The 16,915-nt window shown below is 41.0% G+C and overlaps 6 protein-coding genes across 6 annotated transcripts; all 6 read left to right on the top strand.

Annotated features, from left to right (window-relative positions):
- Positions 1-741: 741 nt before the first annotated feature.
- On the top strand, positions 742-3,360 carry NNF2 (Nnf2p; the record flags this gene model as incomplete). Its single annotated transcript, XM_022611396.1, has 1 exon — positions 742-3,360. The coding sequence occupies one exon, from the start codon at positions 742-744 to the stop codon at positions 3,358-3,360; it is 2,619 nt and encodes an 872-aa protein (XP_022462809.1).
- A 719-nt stretch (positions 3,361-4,079) lies between these two features.
- Positions 4,080-7,787, top strand: UTP22 (rRNA-processing protein UTP22; the record flags this gene model as incomplete). Its single annotated transcript, XM_022611395.1, has 1 exon — positions 4,080-7,787. One exon carries the CDS (start codon positions 4,080-4,082, stop codon positions 7,785-7,787), a length of 3,708 nt encoding a protein of 1,235 aa, XP_022462808.1.
- A 227-nt stretch (positions 7,788-8,014) lies between these two features.
- On the top strand, positions 8,015-9,493 carry PRP31 (U4/U6-U5 snRNP complex subunit PRP31; the record flags this gene model as incomplete). The annotated part of the gene is made up of 1 exon (XM_022611394.1): positions 8,015-9,493. The coding sequence occupies one exon, from the start codon at positions 8,015-8,017 to the stop codon at positions 9,491-9,493; it is 1,479 nt and encodes a 492-aa protein (XP_022462807.1).
- A 249-nt stretch (positions 9,494-9,742) lies between these two features.
- DBF2 (serine/threonine-protein kinase DBF2) lies at positions 9,743-11,494 on the top strand (the record flags this gene model as incomplete). The annotated part of the gene is made up of 1 exon (XM_022611392.1): positions 9,743-11,494. One exon carries the CDS (start codon positions 9,743-9,745, stop codon positions 11,492-11,494), a length of 1,752 nt encoding a protein of 583 aa, XP_022462806.1.
- A 600-nt stretch (positions 11,495-12,094) lies between these two features.
- On the top strand, positions 12,095-13,576 carry DRN1 (Drn1p; the record flags this gene model as incomplete). Its single annotated transcript, XM_022611391.1, has 1 exon — positions 12,095-13,576. One exon carries the CDS (start codon positions 12,095-12,097, stop codon positions 13,574-13,576), a length of 1,482 nt encoding a protein of 493 aa, XP_022462805.1.
- A 211-nt stretch (positions 13,577-13,787) lies between these two features.
- Positions 13,788-16,868, top strand: VAS1 (valine--tRNA ligase; the record flags this gene model as incomplete). Its single annotated transcript, XM_022611390.1, has 1 exon — positions 13,788-16,868. The coding sequence occupies one exon, from the start codon at positions 13,788-13,790 to the stop codon at positions 16,866-16,868; it is 3,081 nt and encodes a 1,026-aa protein (XP_022462804.1).
- Positions 16,869-16,915: the final 47 nt, after the last annotated feature.

Genomic DNA, 16,915 nt, shown 5'->3' with positions numbered 1-16,915 from the left:
GGGGCAGCAGAGATTTCCCCTTTGGGAAGCACGCCCCGCACAGCAGAGGAACTGCCCCCTATTTCCCTGGGGCGTTACCCGGGTGCACGCTGCGGATGTCCCAAAGGGGAAACGCCACAACACGCCCCGCTGCCCCTCACTGGCCCCTCGATTACCCGTCTGGGCCGCAGGGGAGGTTGCCTTCCAAAGAGGGACAGCGCGGGGTAACAGGTCGGCGGGGGGCTGCTGTGGACGGGGCGGTAGCGGCGTTTGACGTCCCGGCGACTTCCCTGCTCTTCTCCCACTCCGCGTATGCGATCTTGCGTCTTGTACACTCCCGCTGGGAGAGCCGCCCACCCGTACTACTGCAATGGGTCTGGTGAGTACCGCGTCTTCAGCTTCTCTTGCAACTTCCGCCAGGTACACTGCGGCGAGAGCGCGGGAAACTGCTCCTTTAGCCGCCCAGTCCTTCCTTCCTCTTCTATAGCTGCCATATCTCTGTCCCGTCACGTGCTCCAAATTTTGGTTTGTTTTCGTATTTTCTCGTTTCTTTCTCGGTTGGGAAAGAAACGAGAAGATATTCAAATTTGAGTTCGTGACAGTAGGCGACTCTCAGTCAGCGTCTGTTTAATAGTTCCTATTATGTTGCAAGAGGCTGAAGAACAATTGTGGGTGAATCAACAAGGACAGACAGTCTGTATAGACCGGCGTGTTTGATACAGTGGCGTGGGTACAGTGTCTCTCTCTTTCTTTCCCTCACTGATGACAGATCACCAGCCAATACATTTCGCGAGAACTCATAGGTTTAAGGACACACTGGCCCTGCTTATCGTATTCCTAAGCTTCAACCATTTCTTCTCATTATGTCTCCTTGCGTCCTTCGTCGTCGCTACAAGGTTCAAGAACTTCTTGGCACACTGCTTCATTGTCCTGTTCTTGTCAAAGAGTCCCTCTCCATGCATAAGTGAAGCAACTCACTCTAGAAAACCACTGACTACTAACAGCTCGAATTCAAAGTTGCACGCAAAGAGAAGAACAAAATCTTTGTCCAAGAGTATTGGCAGCGCCAAAGATATCTGTAACTACGGTAAGCTGAAATGCTCAACTGAAAATTCAAGAAATTTCCATTCATTGATAACTCTCTTAGCGGTGGAGATCGTTGGTGCCACAGTGATTAGGAAGTACGGGTCAGACTATTTTGTAAGCCCAATAGAAACATTGGCAATGGCCATAGTGGCATCCTTCCTGATCAATGACCCAGTAGAGTGCTTGAGTTACGCTACAGCATGTACAGTACTGTACGCCGTGTCAATGAATATATCACGTAAAGTGGTCCCCATGATCTCACCTCTTTCGTTTCATCCAGGTACAAACTTGGAAAGGAATATGCGTACTTTGTGCTTGATCTGGTTGAATGTCACAGATACAATGAAGACCCTTGAGTATCATCTGTTTTCGAAATACGCGCGCTACATTCGTGGTATCAGGTTCTATCTCTCCTTCCATGTCGTATTCTTCCAGTTTAGTAAAAATACGTTTAGTCCCAACGGGAAAAAATATACGCTACTAAACCCACCACCAAAATTCACTTTCCCACTATTAAACTTTGGCGAACAAAAAGATTTGAAAGCCTCTGAAAATGACGTTAAAGATTCTTCCGGTAATCACTACAGCGATAGCAGCTCACCAACACCTAAACAAAGTGCAAAACCATCACCCTTCACATCCCCATCTGATTCTTCAGCAGATATCTCTGGGATCACGTACTCGACCCAACCCAGCATAGCGGTCCCCTATTTCTCCAAAATGGTCAGAAACGTGAAATCGTACTCACCTTTAGTGCCCCTCCCAGACAACGACTTGAAATCCGCCTCGAACACTGCGCAACCGTTGACAATGAACGATACCCAAAACGTAGATACATTGCCCACTTCCTCGTATTTGAACCAGCTGCATGATTTGACCGTCGATTTGTCCCAATTGGACAAGACGAGCAAGTTGACCACGGATATCACAGTCATGACCAATATCGAAAACTTCATTCGTGACTTGTTCAGAGGGAAAAGCAAATATCTGATCCCACCGTTGTGGTCGATGGTGGTGACTTTGAAAACTACAAATTTCGAAAAAAGATACGTCAAGAGCACCACAAACAACGTGATCCCGGACCCCACAGTGGACTCTGAACTTTACTCCATGGAATCCAACGGTGTCACAGAGAGTGTATTCACTAATTCTGCGTCAAAATCAATGGCACTAATTGCGCAAAGTAAAGCCAACGATTATAACCAACTAAACTTGGTCAATACAAATAGTAATATTTTCAACAGAGGTGAAAATGACTACAAAGTTTGCATCATTGAGATTGGGACCCACTCGCTCACATTCCACATTGAGAACCTGTTCGATGGTGAGCTCATCGTTTTAGTAAACGGACTCATCTGGTCGGAGGTGTCCTGTGCTCTTGTGATGGAGCACGTAGGTGAGGAGTACGTCATTGTCAGCGGATTGGTGCCCTCGTGCTCCTACGATATCCAGTTCATAAATAGACTTAACCACAGTCACGATTATTTGATTGCTGACCTGATAGTCAGAACCAACAGCATCGGGAAGGGTAAGTATAAAGTTGGTGCCGCTGAAAATGAGTCTGATGGGTTTGTGAAAATGGACTTCGGGTTCCCATCGTACTATCACCGGAAATTTTTATCACCATTACTGACTTTGAAGCATTCTGTGCTGACTACCAATGCGAATCTGTCAGAGGAGAGAGCCAAATTGAAGAAGACTAAGAAGGAGATTAGCAAGAAGTTGGCGTCTCTAAGGCAGGAGATCGGCCATTTCAAGGGGAAGATCAAGCAACACGAATCCAATGACGAAAAAAATACGTCCAGAGCTGAGAACTTGAAAGTGACCATCTCACAGAATGAAACTGCCATTGCGACTTTGGAAGCGCAAATGGAGGTGTACACGAAACAGGAAATGGATTTGGAGGATGAGTATTTGAAGAGGAAAGATTGCCATTTGAAAAAGGAGTTGGATTATAGCAAACTGGAAGAAACCAGCAAACAGAACTACGATGAGCTTGTTGAGCAAGAGGCCAAGCTCAGAAGCGAATACCAACTTCTACTGGGAAAGAAGGATAAACTCGAAACGAGAAATGGCAAGCTCCAAAAGGAGGTCTTGCAAAATAACTCGATTGTCGAAGACTTCAAGGCAGAGTACATCCCTCGCAAGGACCGCGAACGTACTGAAAGAATAGAACGGATGATCATGGAGGTCAACGAACTCGAACTAAACATGAAAGCTCTTGAACAAGACGTCAGCCGGCTAGAGAGCGGGAACGAGACCATGAAAAATGCAAAAACCAGTTTTCAAACTTGATTGCCCCCCCCCCCAGTACCTAGCAATTATCCTTTCCACACACTACCGCTCCATTATATATAATGACTGTTGATATCAAATCATAAAATTGTGTTCAGGAACGACCACGGTATAGACAAAAAGAACGGGTTGTACCGGCGAGGACGCAGAGTTACTTGCCACACTAGCCAAAAAGTGCATGTGACACGTGCCGCCAAAGCTGTACCTTTCGTCGTAACCTTTTTTCGACACCAACAATGCACCACCGGGGGTCCCCCGCTGCACTGAAGGCCGACAGTATCGAGATCTTCCTCTAGAGAAGCAACAGCGAAAAAATAAATAACTGCCTCCGCGGGCCCGTGAAGGGAAGCAGCGCGAGGTTCTAGGCAGAGCCGCTCTGCTTTTCCAGGCAGAGCCTCCGCGGTCCTAGACAGAGGCCCTTCCTACGAAGATGCAGCCGCGGCCCGTGAGACGATTTCTGGAAGAGAAAAAAAATAAAGAAAAAAAAACAGAACGGGAAAAAACAAATTTTCGAAGAGTTTGTTCGACGTTATTGAAAAATTTGTGCGCTTAAGACTTGGCAGTACCTAATGGCGTCTCTGCATCTTTCGAAGGTTCTCACGCACCCTGCGTTTAACCTCACTACCAATAGGTTAATTTTTAGACGCCGGACCGTGTTCGGATTACAGAGAAAAAACACTCTGCGTGTATAAGATTTCATACCGGATTAAAGTGAATATATGATGAGCGGCGTTAAAAGAAAGGCCTCGGAATTAAACGACAAAACAGAAGTTGATGCAAAGCAATTAAAGACGGAAAGCACTGCTGCGGTTGACGAAACTCAAGATATCATCAAAACTGGTGACTCGCGCACTTCACAAAACGGTGACGTCGAGAGCGACTCTGAAAATGATGACGACCACGATGAAGAGGAGGAGGAAGCAACTGGTGGAAACGCCCCTCCTGGTAAAAGCACCACTTCTTCTCAAGATATTCATCTAGCAAGGGAAACAGCCGAACTGTTCAAGTCCAATATTTTCAAACTGCAGATCGATGAATTACTAGAGCAAGTTAAGCTAAACAACAAGCACATACTCAAAGTTGAAAAATTCTTACATAAGCTTTACGACATGATCCAGCTTATACCAGAGTGGGAGGAGCAATCCTTGACCGATGTTCAATCGTACTTCAAGGGGAAAATAACAACAGTTCCCTTTGTTGATCCGAAGCCAACAGTGGGGAACACGAAATACAACTTTAATTATCTAAAGCCAGATATCTCTCTGGTAGGCTCGTTTGCTTTGAAAACGGGGATATATCAGCCACAGGGATCCTCCGTGGATATTCTACTCACTATGCCGAAATCCTTGTTTGAAAAGAAGGATTTTTTAAACTTTAGATGTCTACACAAGAGAAGTGTGTACCTTGCGTACCTGACCCATCATTTGTCTGTTCTCTTTGAAAAGGAGAAATGGAACGACTTTTTATCCTTGGAGTTCAAATATTTCAATAACGATAATCTCCTACCTATACTGACGATAAATTGTGCTAAACCAACCACGGGTGAAGCGAAACTAGACCAGGAATACAACTTCTACAAAACAAAGTTTTCTATTAATCTGATTATTGGGTTCCCGGAAAAAGTTTTTGAACCAAAGAAACTATTACCAAACAAAAACTGTATCAGGGTTGCACAAGAGAACACTGAAACACACTTACCTGCTACCCCTCTTTACAACTTTTCCATTCTTTTCTCGTCAACTTATGAATCGTATTTGAAATACCTGTACAAAGCCAAAAAGGAAACAGAGGCGTTCAGAGATGCCTCAATTTTGGGGAGGTTATGGTTGCAACAACGTGGCTTCTCTTCCAAGACCGCTCACTCTGGCTCACTGGGTGGATTCGGTAACTTTGAATTCACCACTTTGATGGCTGCATTGTTGAATGGTGGTGGTGTTAATGGGAATAAGATATTACTACATGGGTTCTCATCCTATCAATTATTCAAAGGTGTGATAAAGTACCTGGCTACTATGGATCTTTGCACCGATGGTCATCTACAGTTTCATTCGGACATAAATTACTCTGACTCGATTTCGAAATACGTTGACGAGGGGTTTAAAACTCCAACAATTTTCGACAAAACCACCAAAGTAAATATTCTAACAAAAATGACAGTTTCCTCGTACGGGGTCCTGAAAATGTTTGCTAAGGAAACTTTGAAGATGCTGAACAACGTCGTACAGGATCAATTTGCCAATATATTTTTGACCAACATCAGTAAGTCGGATAACATCAAATACGATCTTTGTTACGATGTGGAAATGAAAACAGGCGAAGCTTCAAACCTGGAATCACTGTTGAATGCCAAGTTCACACCCATAGAGAGAGTCAAATACATAACTGTTGAAAACTTTCTCGTTCATCGGGCCAACAGTGTCATTAATTATGCCTTGGGTGATAGAATTTCTGCTGTTGAAGTTGAACTTGTGGGTCAGAAAAATGATTTTTCTATAAAAAAACGGAAGGTATATTCAAATGCTGGAGGTCACGGCTTGAACTTTGAACATATGAGAATTAAAATAATGGTAAATCCAGCTGAAAGCGAAAAATTAGTTACGAAGGGTCCTGCTCATTCGGAAGAGGTTACCCCAGAAGCCACGTTTTTCAAAAACTTTTGGGGTCCAAAGGCCTCTCTTCGTCGTTTCAAGGATGGGTCCATAACACATTGTTGTGTTTGGAGTTCCTCTGCATCTGAGCCTATAATTTCGTTCGTTTTGGACTTTATCTTAAAAAGGCACATAACTGAAAGGTTGGAAGTGCATGGCAATATAACTAAGCAATTTCAAAACTTACTGCCGCTACCAAACTTGCCAGCTAATTCGAAGACATCAATTTTGAATTTGAACAGTTTCTACGATGTCAAGAAGTCCTTTGACAAACTCTACAAAATCGTTTTCAAGATGAATTTGCCCTTATCGATTAAATCCATTTTACCCATCGGCTCGGCATTCAGATATACCTCGATTTGCCAACTTGTACCCTATGCATACTCAAACCCAGACTTTTTACAAGATGTTATTTTAGAGTTTGAGACATCACAAAAATGGCCGGATGAAATCACATCTTTGGAGAAGGCCAAAACTGCATTTTTATTAAAGATTCATGAAATATTGGAAAACGAACATAATTCCCAGTACAAGTCATTTTTCACACGGGACGAATCTATTCCATTTAATCTGGATGTCACTACTTTGAATGTTTTGACTCAAGAGGGTTATGGGTTCAGATTCCGTATTCTGACCGAACGAGATGAAATCTTGTATTTGAGAGCTATTTCCAATGCCAGAAATGAAATCAAACCACTACTAGAAAACACTTTCTTAAAGTTTACAGCGAAGTCTCAAGGATCTGTGAGACATACGAGAACCATTGAAAATATTTCTCATGCTTTCCCCCTTTATACCGGTGTTGTCAGATTGTTTAAAAAATGGCTTGATTCGCACTTGCTGCTAGGACACTTGAACGATGAGCTGGTAGAATTAATTGCCATGAAACCATTTGTTGACCCTGCTCCTTTTTCAATACCAGGTTCTCTAGAAAATGGTTTTTTGAAGATTCTGAAATTCATTAGCCAATGGAATTGGAGGGAGGACCCTCTTATTTTGGATTTAGTAAAACCGGAAGAGGATTTCTTGAGTTCTTTTGAGAAAAGCATAGGTGGCTCCGACTTAGATGCAAAAATGATGCATAAATTATCCGAACGGTTGACACTTTCCCAGTATAAAGACATTCAAGCCAATTTCAACAACCTGAGAAAAACGGATCCGAATGGTCTACACCTCCAATTCTTTATCGCTTCGAGGAACGACCCAAGTGGGATTCTTTATTCGAGTAATATTCCATTGGCAATTTGTACGAGGTTAACTGCTTTGGCGAAGGTTGCCATTAATTTAATTCAAACACATGGTCTTAACAAGCAAACTATTGAACTTTTGTTTGCACCCGGCTTGAATGACTACGATTTTGTTATTCACCTGAGGACTCCTCATGGATTAAGACTATCTTCAGGTGTTGCATCAGATTCTGATTTCAAGAATATCTCAAATCAAGCTGCCCCTGCTGAATTCCCAGACGATATAAGCCTCTTAAGCGAAAAGATGGACCCGACTCTACAGTTGGTAAAGTATTTGAATATGAAGTACAAAAACAGTCTCATCTTTTCAAGTCACCGTTTTATTGGGGTCAATGGTGGTAAGAACGGCGATAAGAACGTGATAACTGGTTTAATAAAACCCGCCTTCAAGAATGCTCAAAAGTTCAGAGTCAACATCGATTGCAACGTGAAGCCAGTTGACGCAGAAACAGTTGAGTTAAATAAGGATGCATTATTCCAAGAAATAGCAGCATTTGGTAATGATTTGGTTGTTGATTTTCAGAGTAAATAAATGACCTGCCCGTTTTACATAGCTCTATAACTAATGTAAACTATTATTATCACTCATATTTCATGATGCATAACAAAAAAATAGTTAAAGTATATATATATATATATTTTTTTCATCAAATAATCTTAAAAACGATGAGGCTATTATACCCAGTAATGAGTAGCGTATAGATTACGCTATCATCAAGAGGTGTAACTTGGCTATATTTTTTTCTCGCTAGGTACTCTATGTCTGACCTTGAAGACGAGCTGCTTGGTGACTTGGAAAATGATCTAGAAAATCAGAGCTCATGCGAGGAAGCTGATACTGTACATTCCACGGACTTTCTAAGTGTTACTAAGGAGGAGGACCTTGGTGTATTACATTCACTTGATACAGACGATGGGATAATACCCAGAGACGAAGTCTCCATTGAGGCGTATCTCAAGAAACTTTTGTCGCATTATAAGGATCCTTACAGCTTTTCATCCATCGATAGTATTGCAGAAGTTGACCCCAATACCATAAGTGTACTTGGAAACAATATTGAAGGTTTGAATAGCATAATCAAATCAACGTTAACTGATGAGATGTTTTTAAAAATCCTTCCTTTCCTCAACGACATAATTCTGAACTCGAAAAGAGATATTGAAAACCTCCACACCTTTATGATAATGCAATATAGAAAGAAGTTTCTTGAACTGGACTCTCTGCTTCCCAACCCAGTAAATTATGCAGATGTTGTGTTTGTTTTGGAAACCATGCAAGATCGCAATTCCAATGAACTAGCAACCATCTTTGAATCAGAACTTCTGCTGAAAAAAGAACAGACTTTGGTCCTTACATTATCTATAAAAACTTCATTGAGACAGGATGTCACGTTAGAGAAATTGATCCAAATTAGACTCTTCCGTGCCAGAGCAATGATCCGTCAACTTTCTGATCATCGAGAAAGAATAGTGAAACTGGTTGAATCAAAAATCCATATAATAGCGCCAAACCTTACTGCTTTGGTTGGAGCTGAAACCTGCTCTTATTTGGTTGGTCACGCTGGCAGTGTTGTTGCACTGAGTCTGATACCAAGTTGTAATCTATCTTCCATCGGCAAGAAGAGGCATCTGTCGCATGAGCTGCATACGAACATATCAGGAGTTAGACAAGAAGGTGCGATTTATCATTGTGCACTTGTAAGAGAACAACCAGTCACTCACCGTAAACAAATGCTACGGATGGTTTGTGCTAAAGTCTCTCTTGCTGCGAGAGTAGACGCAGGACAGCAAGGAAAGTCCGTACAAAATACCACCCTGGGCAACAGATGGAGAGAGGAGTTGTTACTGAAGATAAAAAAAGTCAAGGAGGCCCCTGGAATAGTCAACTCCAAAGTACTACCGATTCCAGAGGATAAACCAAAAAAGCATAGAGCTGGCAGGAAATTTAGGAAATACAAGGAACAATTCCAACTTTCACATTTACGACAGTTACAGAACCGTATGGAGTTTGGGAAGGAGGAAAACACTGTGCTCGATGCATATGGCGAAGAGATCGGAATGGGCATGTCGCGATCACTACTGCAGGAGGTAAGTGGTAGTGCGGTACCTAGTAAAGATACCAGGGTGAATAACCGTGCAAAGGTAACCAAAGTGATGAAACACAGACTTGCAGAGGCAAACCAGCAGAGCGACGAGTTCATAATGACTCTTGAAGAATCGCATCCAGGTAAAGAATAAGATGTAATGCATATGTAGAAACGTTATGGTCTGGGACTCCCAACACCTACGTACGCTCTATACCTTTCGCATGTCTGAATCGGGTAAGAACGTAAACAGACCAAAATATACTTGATTCATTTTTTGTCCAAAAAAAAAAGTTGAAAAGGAGATCTAAGCACTATGTTTGATCCATCCCATTTGCTATGAGCTTTGGGGAGAAGAAGGGGGTACGCTAGCGGAACAGCTGTAAGAAAAGAATCCAGGAATATGTTTGGGAGGTCTGACAAGAATATTGATAATCTTGCTGGGGATATGAGTCAATTGTCCTTTGATTCGCCATCGAAAAGCTTGAATTTTAATGGAGGTAACGTGACACCTTTGAGGCACAGAGATAGTAACACAGGTAGGTTTACAAACAACAGAAATATGGAAATCAGCACACCTACACCTTCCCCCACAAAGTCAACGCTTTGTGGCATGGAGATTGATAGTGAGGGTGATAGTTCAGGCGCCATGATGGATGACGAGACCCAGGATATTTTAAAATCACCCAAAAAATTGCCTCAAGATTTTTATGACAAGGCCACATCCAACAAGACCCAAAGGTTGGTTAGTGTCTGCAAAATGTATTTTTTAGACTACTACTGTGACATGTTCGACTATGTGATTAGTAGACGGCAGAGAACTAAGAAAGTCATGCAGTATTTGGAGCAACAAAAAACGGTGAACAATGTATCTGCTACAGAATTGAATGACGAATGGTACTCTTATTTGCAAAAGGAGCACGAAGTGCTAAGGAAGAGAAGATTGAAGCCCAAACACAAAGATTTTGAAATGATAACCCAAGTCGGTCAAGGTGGATATGGGCAGGTTTATCTCGCAAGAAAGAGAGACACCAAAGAAGTCTGTGCGCTTAAAATCTTAAACAAGAAGCTGCTTTTTAAGTTGAACGAAACAAATCATGTTCTTACTGAGAGAGATATATTAACCACAACACGGTCAGAATGGCTGGTAAAACTTCTTTACGCATTCCAAGACGCTGAGAGTCTATTTTTGGCTATGGAATTCGTGCCTGGTGGTGATTTCCGTACGCTGCTGATCAATACAAGGTACCTGAAAAGTGCACACGCAAGATTCTATATCAGTGAGATGTTTATGGCAGTGAACTCGTTACACGAATTAGGATATACCCATCGAGACTTGAAACCAGAAAATTTCCTGATAGATGCTAAGGGCCATATCAAGTTAACGGATTTTGGACTGGCAGCGGGTACCGTGTCCAACGAAAGAATTGAAAGTATGAAAATAAGATTGGGTGAGGTCAAAAATCTGGAGTTCCCGGAATTCAAAGAAAAATCCATAGAGGACAGAAGGAAAATGTACCACAATTTGAGACAGAAAGAGGTAAATTACGCCAACTCAATGGTTGGTTCTCCGGATTATATGGCATTGGAGGTATTGGAGGGCAAAAAATACGACTTTACCGTCGACTATTGGTCTTTAGGTTGCATACTATTTGAGAGTTTGGTAAGTTATACTCCATTTAGTGGGTCTTCGACTAACGAAACATATGAGAATTTGAGACATTGGAGACAAACATTAAGACGTCCCCGTCTTGATAATGGTAGGCCAGCATTTTCTGATAGAACCTGGGATTTGATTACAAGGTTGATTGCCGATCCTTTTAGCAGATTGAGGTCCTTTGAGCATGTTAAAAGAATGCCGTATTTCGCCGATATAAATTTTGAGACGTTGCGGAACCTGTCGCCTCCATTTACCCCACAGCTGGATAGTGAAACGGATGCCGGTTATTTTGATGATTTCACCAATGAGGCGGATATGGCTAAGTACGCTGATGTCTTTAAAAGGCAGAACAAACTATCTGCAATGGTCGACGACTCAGCCGTTAGTTCCAAACTTGTTGGGTTTACATTCAGGCATAGGAGTGGGAAGCAAGGTTCTAGCGGTATCCTTTATAATGGTTCGGAACATTCAGACCCGTTCGCTACCTTTTATTAGATAAAGTGGACGCAACTAATAAAATACAGTATTGCATTAATTTTTTTTCGGTTGAATAGAAACCAACGGTCGAGGTAATTCCAAGTATATAACATCTTTTTGTAGTTTAACAGTTTCTTTATGGTCGGTAATTTCCTGGTCTTCTCAAGTGTTGTAGTCATTGGATACTCAGGGGTCGATGCGTAATTTCTGTTACCTATAAAATCAAGGTAGTTGTCTTTCCAAAAGGGTGCTGTTTGGAGCTGTTCAGCGATACTGGAAAAAAATGTTCATCAACTTGTAACATAAGAGTAGAGTAACCATTGATACTATGAATTTCAATACTACAGAATAGAAACGTTTCAACGTACATACGTTTCTGAGTTTAATACTCTATTCAATCTGTATATGTTTTTGAATGATTTTTTTCCAGTAAAAATTGTTCAAATATAGTATGTATGCGTTGATAAAGATAGCTTTAGTACACCGAGTAATTACGGAAATGGAGAAGCTTAAACTGTATGTGACTATTTATTGGTAAACTGTGAAGTTTGAACTACGTGTACTAACCTCTTGTTTTTTCTTTTAGTTTAGTGGTACGTCCAGGTAAGGATAATATCAATGAAAGCCCTTGAAAAGATTGCAAAAGCAACCAAGAAATCTGGACCATTTCATTGTTGTTTTGTATTAGGAAATGAAAAATATCATGACGAGCTTGCCGATTATGAACAGGACAAACTCCCTCCCGTCTTTGCATTCAATTCTAGCTTTTCATTGAGTCCAGAACATAGTGGATCTGAAACGATAAATGACAAAATCCAATACCTAAACGGTTGTGGGATTTACCAGACAACTGGCGGTTTAACTATTGCATATGTTACATATATGTCCAATGAATTATCTCAATATAAGAACGCAATTTTGCAGAAATTTCGTAAAATTGAGGAAGGCATAGTCGTTGATATTCTAGTAACCAACGAATGGAGTGAAGCTATTTCGCATGAACAATGTGATACATTAGGTAGCCCAGTTATTGACGAGATTGTAAAATTATTAGAACCAAGATATCATTTCAGTTCTAGTAAGAAAGGAAAATTTGTTGAGCTGAATCCTTTCCAGTGGGCAGATTCTGGATATACCAGTAGGTTCATTAACCTGTCTGAACTCGGTTCAAATGAAAAGTGGGCATATGCGTTTCAAGTCTGCCCATCTACTCTGCAAGAAAGTGAAAACCTGCCAAGTAATCTAGCTTCAAATCCATACCTTCCATCAAATAAAAAAAGACATTTTGATGAGGGAGAAACATTGCCTGCTAAATCTTCAGTTGATACCAATGGGACCAAAAAAATGAAAACAGTTCTACCGGAAAATTGTCATTTTTGCTTTTCCAATCAGAGCTTACAGGATCACATGATTATCACAATAGATGAGAAAGTGTACGTCACCATCGCAAGAGGCCCACTTACAATTCCCTCGGGTGAAATGTATTTTTCAGGGCACTGTTTGATAATACCTATTAAACACGTTCCCAAAATGATTACTGGGGAAGAATCTCATGATATAGAATCAGAACTCTTTACCGATATGCTTCAATGTCAGGAAAGTATCGTGCGTATGAACTACGTAAACTTCGATATGTCGACCATAGTGTTCGAAATTAATTCTGAGCGCTCAATACATTTTCACAAACAAGTATTACCGATTCCCAAACATCACATTTTGAGATTTCAAAATGCGCTCAAAAAACAAGCCGACTTCAATAACGAGAAATTGGATAGAAATGCAAAACTTGAATTTCGGCAGTTCGTATCCCCTTCAGATTCAGAATATACAGCAGTTGTTCATGATCCAAAGTCTAATTATATGCAATTCACAGTCTACGAAACCTCCACAAGTCCTCCCATAATACATCTTGCCACGTTTGATTCTGAATCTAGAATCGACCTTCAGTTTGGCAGAAGGGTGGTGGCGTACCTGTTACACTTGACAAAGCGTATCAAATGGGATTCCCCAGCTTGCTTACAGAGCATTGAGCAAGAAACAAAAGAGGCAGAACTCTTTCAAAAAGCTTATAAGGATTTTGAAGTTAGACACGATCTATAGATTTTTTTGCCGCAGCCCTTGTTAGGCTTACTCGCTGTATAATATGCCTTAACTCTTTTTTCCTTGAACATACATTATATAACTATATATTTTTTGAAACTACAGTTAAAGTAAAAACGGACGAGACGTTGAATATTGTATACCAAGTATCGCTATGCAGCTAGCTGACTATAAGTCCATTCTTTGTTAGTACTACGTACTTTAACCATTGATGGCCCCTGTAAAGTTAAATTCGCCGAAAAGATTATGGAATGTCCTTCGATGTTGCTCCCCCAATTGGCATACAGCAACAAATATAAGGATACGATGTGCATCCAAACGAACAAGCAGCACTTGTGCATCTCAAGTAGGCCCACCTATCAAGATGAAATCATTACCAGACATCCATGGTGATGAAGCCAAATCATATGATCCTCAGCAAACAGAGCGAGGGTGGTACGAGTGGTGGGAAGCGCAAAAACTCTTCAAACCGCAATTTACAGCAACTGGGAAAATTAAGCCAGAAGGTGTTTTCTCAATCCCATCTCCTCCACCGAATATTACAGGATCACTCCATATTGGACATGCATTAACAATTGCTCTCCAAGACTCCTTAGTGAGATTTAACAGGATGAAAGGTAAGACTGTGCTATTTCTTCCCGGGTTCGATCATGCAGGAATTGCCACACAATCTGTGGTAGAGCGTAAGCTTTGGAAAACTGAGAAAAAGACCCGAAATGATTATGGTAGGGATGTGTTTGTTGACAAAATAATGGATTGGAAAGATGACTATCATAAGACAATTAAAACTCAGATAAAAAAGATGGGTGGTTCCTACGATTGGTCTCGGGAAAGTTTTACTCTAGATACGGTTAGATCCAAAGCCGTTACAGAAGCGTTTGTCAAGCTGCATGATGAGGGTTTGATTTATAGAGACACTAAGCTTGTTAATTGGTCAACCTGCTTGAGAACTGCAATATCAAATCTTGAAGTGGAAAATATCGAAATCAAAGGAAAAACATTTTTAATAGTTCCTGGGTACGATGAGCCTGTTGAGTTTGGTACGCTAACTTTGATAGGATATCCAGTGATTGATTCCCCAGACGGGGAAAATCTTGTTGTCTCCACTACAAGACCTGAAACTATATTTGGAGACACGGCAATTGCAGTGCACCCGGAGGATCCACGTTATAAACACTTACATGGAAAGTATGTCCAACACCCTCTTCTTGATCGAATCCTGCCCATCGTTTTGGATAAGGATATAGTTGATATGGAATTTGGCACAGGCGCAGTTAAAATTACACCCGCTCATGATCTTAATGATTATCGTGTGGGTAAAAAGCACGGCCTGGAGTTCGTCAATATATTCTCAGACGATGGGCTTTTGAATAAAAATACCGGTCCCGGATGGGAAGGAATGAAGAGATTTGAAGCCAGAGTGAAGGTGACGCAAGAGCTGATGAAAAGAAACTTTATTAAAGGGCAGGTGGAACATGCCATGTCCGTTCCGATCTGTAGCCGATCAGGGGATGTCATTGAACCATTGCTAAAACCACAATGGTGGGTATCACAGAAAGAAATGGCATTACAGTCAATAAGGGTAGTCAAAAATGGCGATATCAAAATTAGACCGGAGCATTCTGAAGCAGAATACTTTAGGTGGTTAGAAAATGTTGAAGATTGGTGTATATCAAGACAGCTCTGGTGGGGGCACCGTTGCCCGGCGTACTTTGTTCGTATCGCGGATGAAGATCCTCAAAGATCAGACGGGCGATATTGGGTTGCAGCTACAAGTTTTGAAGAAGCTGAAAAGAAAGCTCAACAATTTTTTCCCAATAAATCATTTACATTAGAACAGGACGAGGATGTTTTAGACACATGGTTCTCTTCGGGATTATGGGCCCTGTCAACATTAGGCTGGCCCCGACTCACCCCTGATCTCAAAACGTTTTACCCATATACACTGCTAGAAACCGGATGGGATATCCTTTTTTTTTGGGTTGCAAGGATGATTTTGCTCAGTGTTAAATTGATTGGTACGGTTCCTTTCCAAGAGGTATTTTGTCACCCGCTTGTAAGAGATGCGAATGGAAGAAAAATGTCCAAATCTCTGGGAAATGTAATTGATCCACTTGATGTAGTAAATGGTGTATCTTTGAAAGAGTTACAAGAGAAAATTCAGTGCGGTAATGTACCATTGAAGGAGATAGAAAGGGCTTTAAAAGATCAGAAGAAAATGTATCCACAAGGTATTCCATCGTGCGGAACTGATGCACTGAGATTTGCATTATGTTCGTACACCACAAATAACAATCGTAATGACATAAATCTGGACATTAAAAGGGTCGAAAACTACCGAAAATTCATAAACAAGTTCTATCAAGCTACAAGATTTTTGCTCCTAAATTTGGGTGATACATTTCAGCCACCAAAGAGTATAAGTAGTTTGCGTCCTAGCACAGTGATCGAAAAATGGATGTTGCATACACTTTCTTTATCTGCTAGATCAGTGAGTAACAGCTTTGAAGAAAGGGATTTTGCAGCAGTAACTCAGTTGATTTACCAACTCTGGTACCAAATATGCGACAACTTTATTGAATATTTCAAATTCGTGATACAAAAAGGGACCCAATCGGATATCGACTCTGGAAAAAAGATGCTATATGTGGCTATAGACACGGCGCTAAAACTCACTCACCCCATGATGCCTTTCGTTACAGAAGAACTGTGGCAACGGCTACCAAAGACTACTCCGGCAGTAGGCTCTGTTCTCGCTCAGAAATTTCCAGTGTTCCCTGGGAACATTACCGATCCTGGAGTCTCAAAAATTGTTGAAATGCTATGGGCTACCATCAGTGAAAGTAGGTCTTTATGCAATCAATACGGAATTATGAAGAATGCTGAGATAGAAATTACTATTAACAAAGATGATGTATTTGAGGTACTTACCTCTAATGCGTCTTTTCTGGAATATATTCTGAAAAACAATGTGAAAACCATCACTTTGACCACTCAAGAGCCAAAGGCGAAAGATGATTGGGTGTTTTCATCGATCAACACAACCATCAAAGTAGGATTGAAAATCAAAGGCCACATAAACGAGGTAGAGGATAAAATTGTGAGGTTGGAAAAACGAATCAAAAAATTAGAAAACAGGTTGCGTCCTCTTCAACTGGTTGCAAACAGTCAGGATTATCTTGTAAAAGTCGGTAGTGAAATTAGAAACACCAATAAACAGCGTATGGAAGAACTACAGGTTCAAATATCCACTTTTAGTGATATGGTTTCCAATTTTAAAAAAATTCTGTAAATATACTAAATGATGTAAAGTTCATATGTAAATATAATGATGATGAG

This window comes from Huiozyma naganishii, chromosome 2, assembly GCF_000348985.1.
Source record: "Huiozyma naganishii CBS 8797 chromosome 2, complete genome".
NCBI lineage: Eukaryota > Fungi > Ascomycota > Saccharomycetes > Saccharomycetales > Saccharomycetaceae > Huiozyma > Huiozyma naganishii.
Note: the sequence above shows the minus strand (reverse complement) of the source record. Positions and strands in the feature narration are given on the sequence as shown.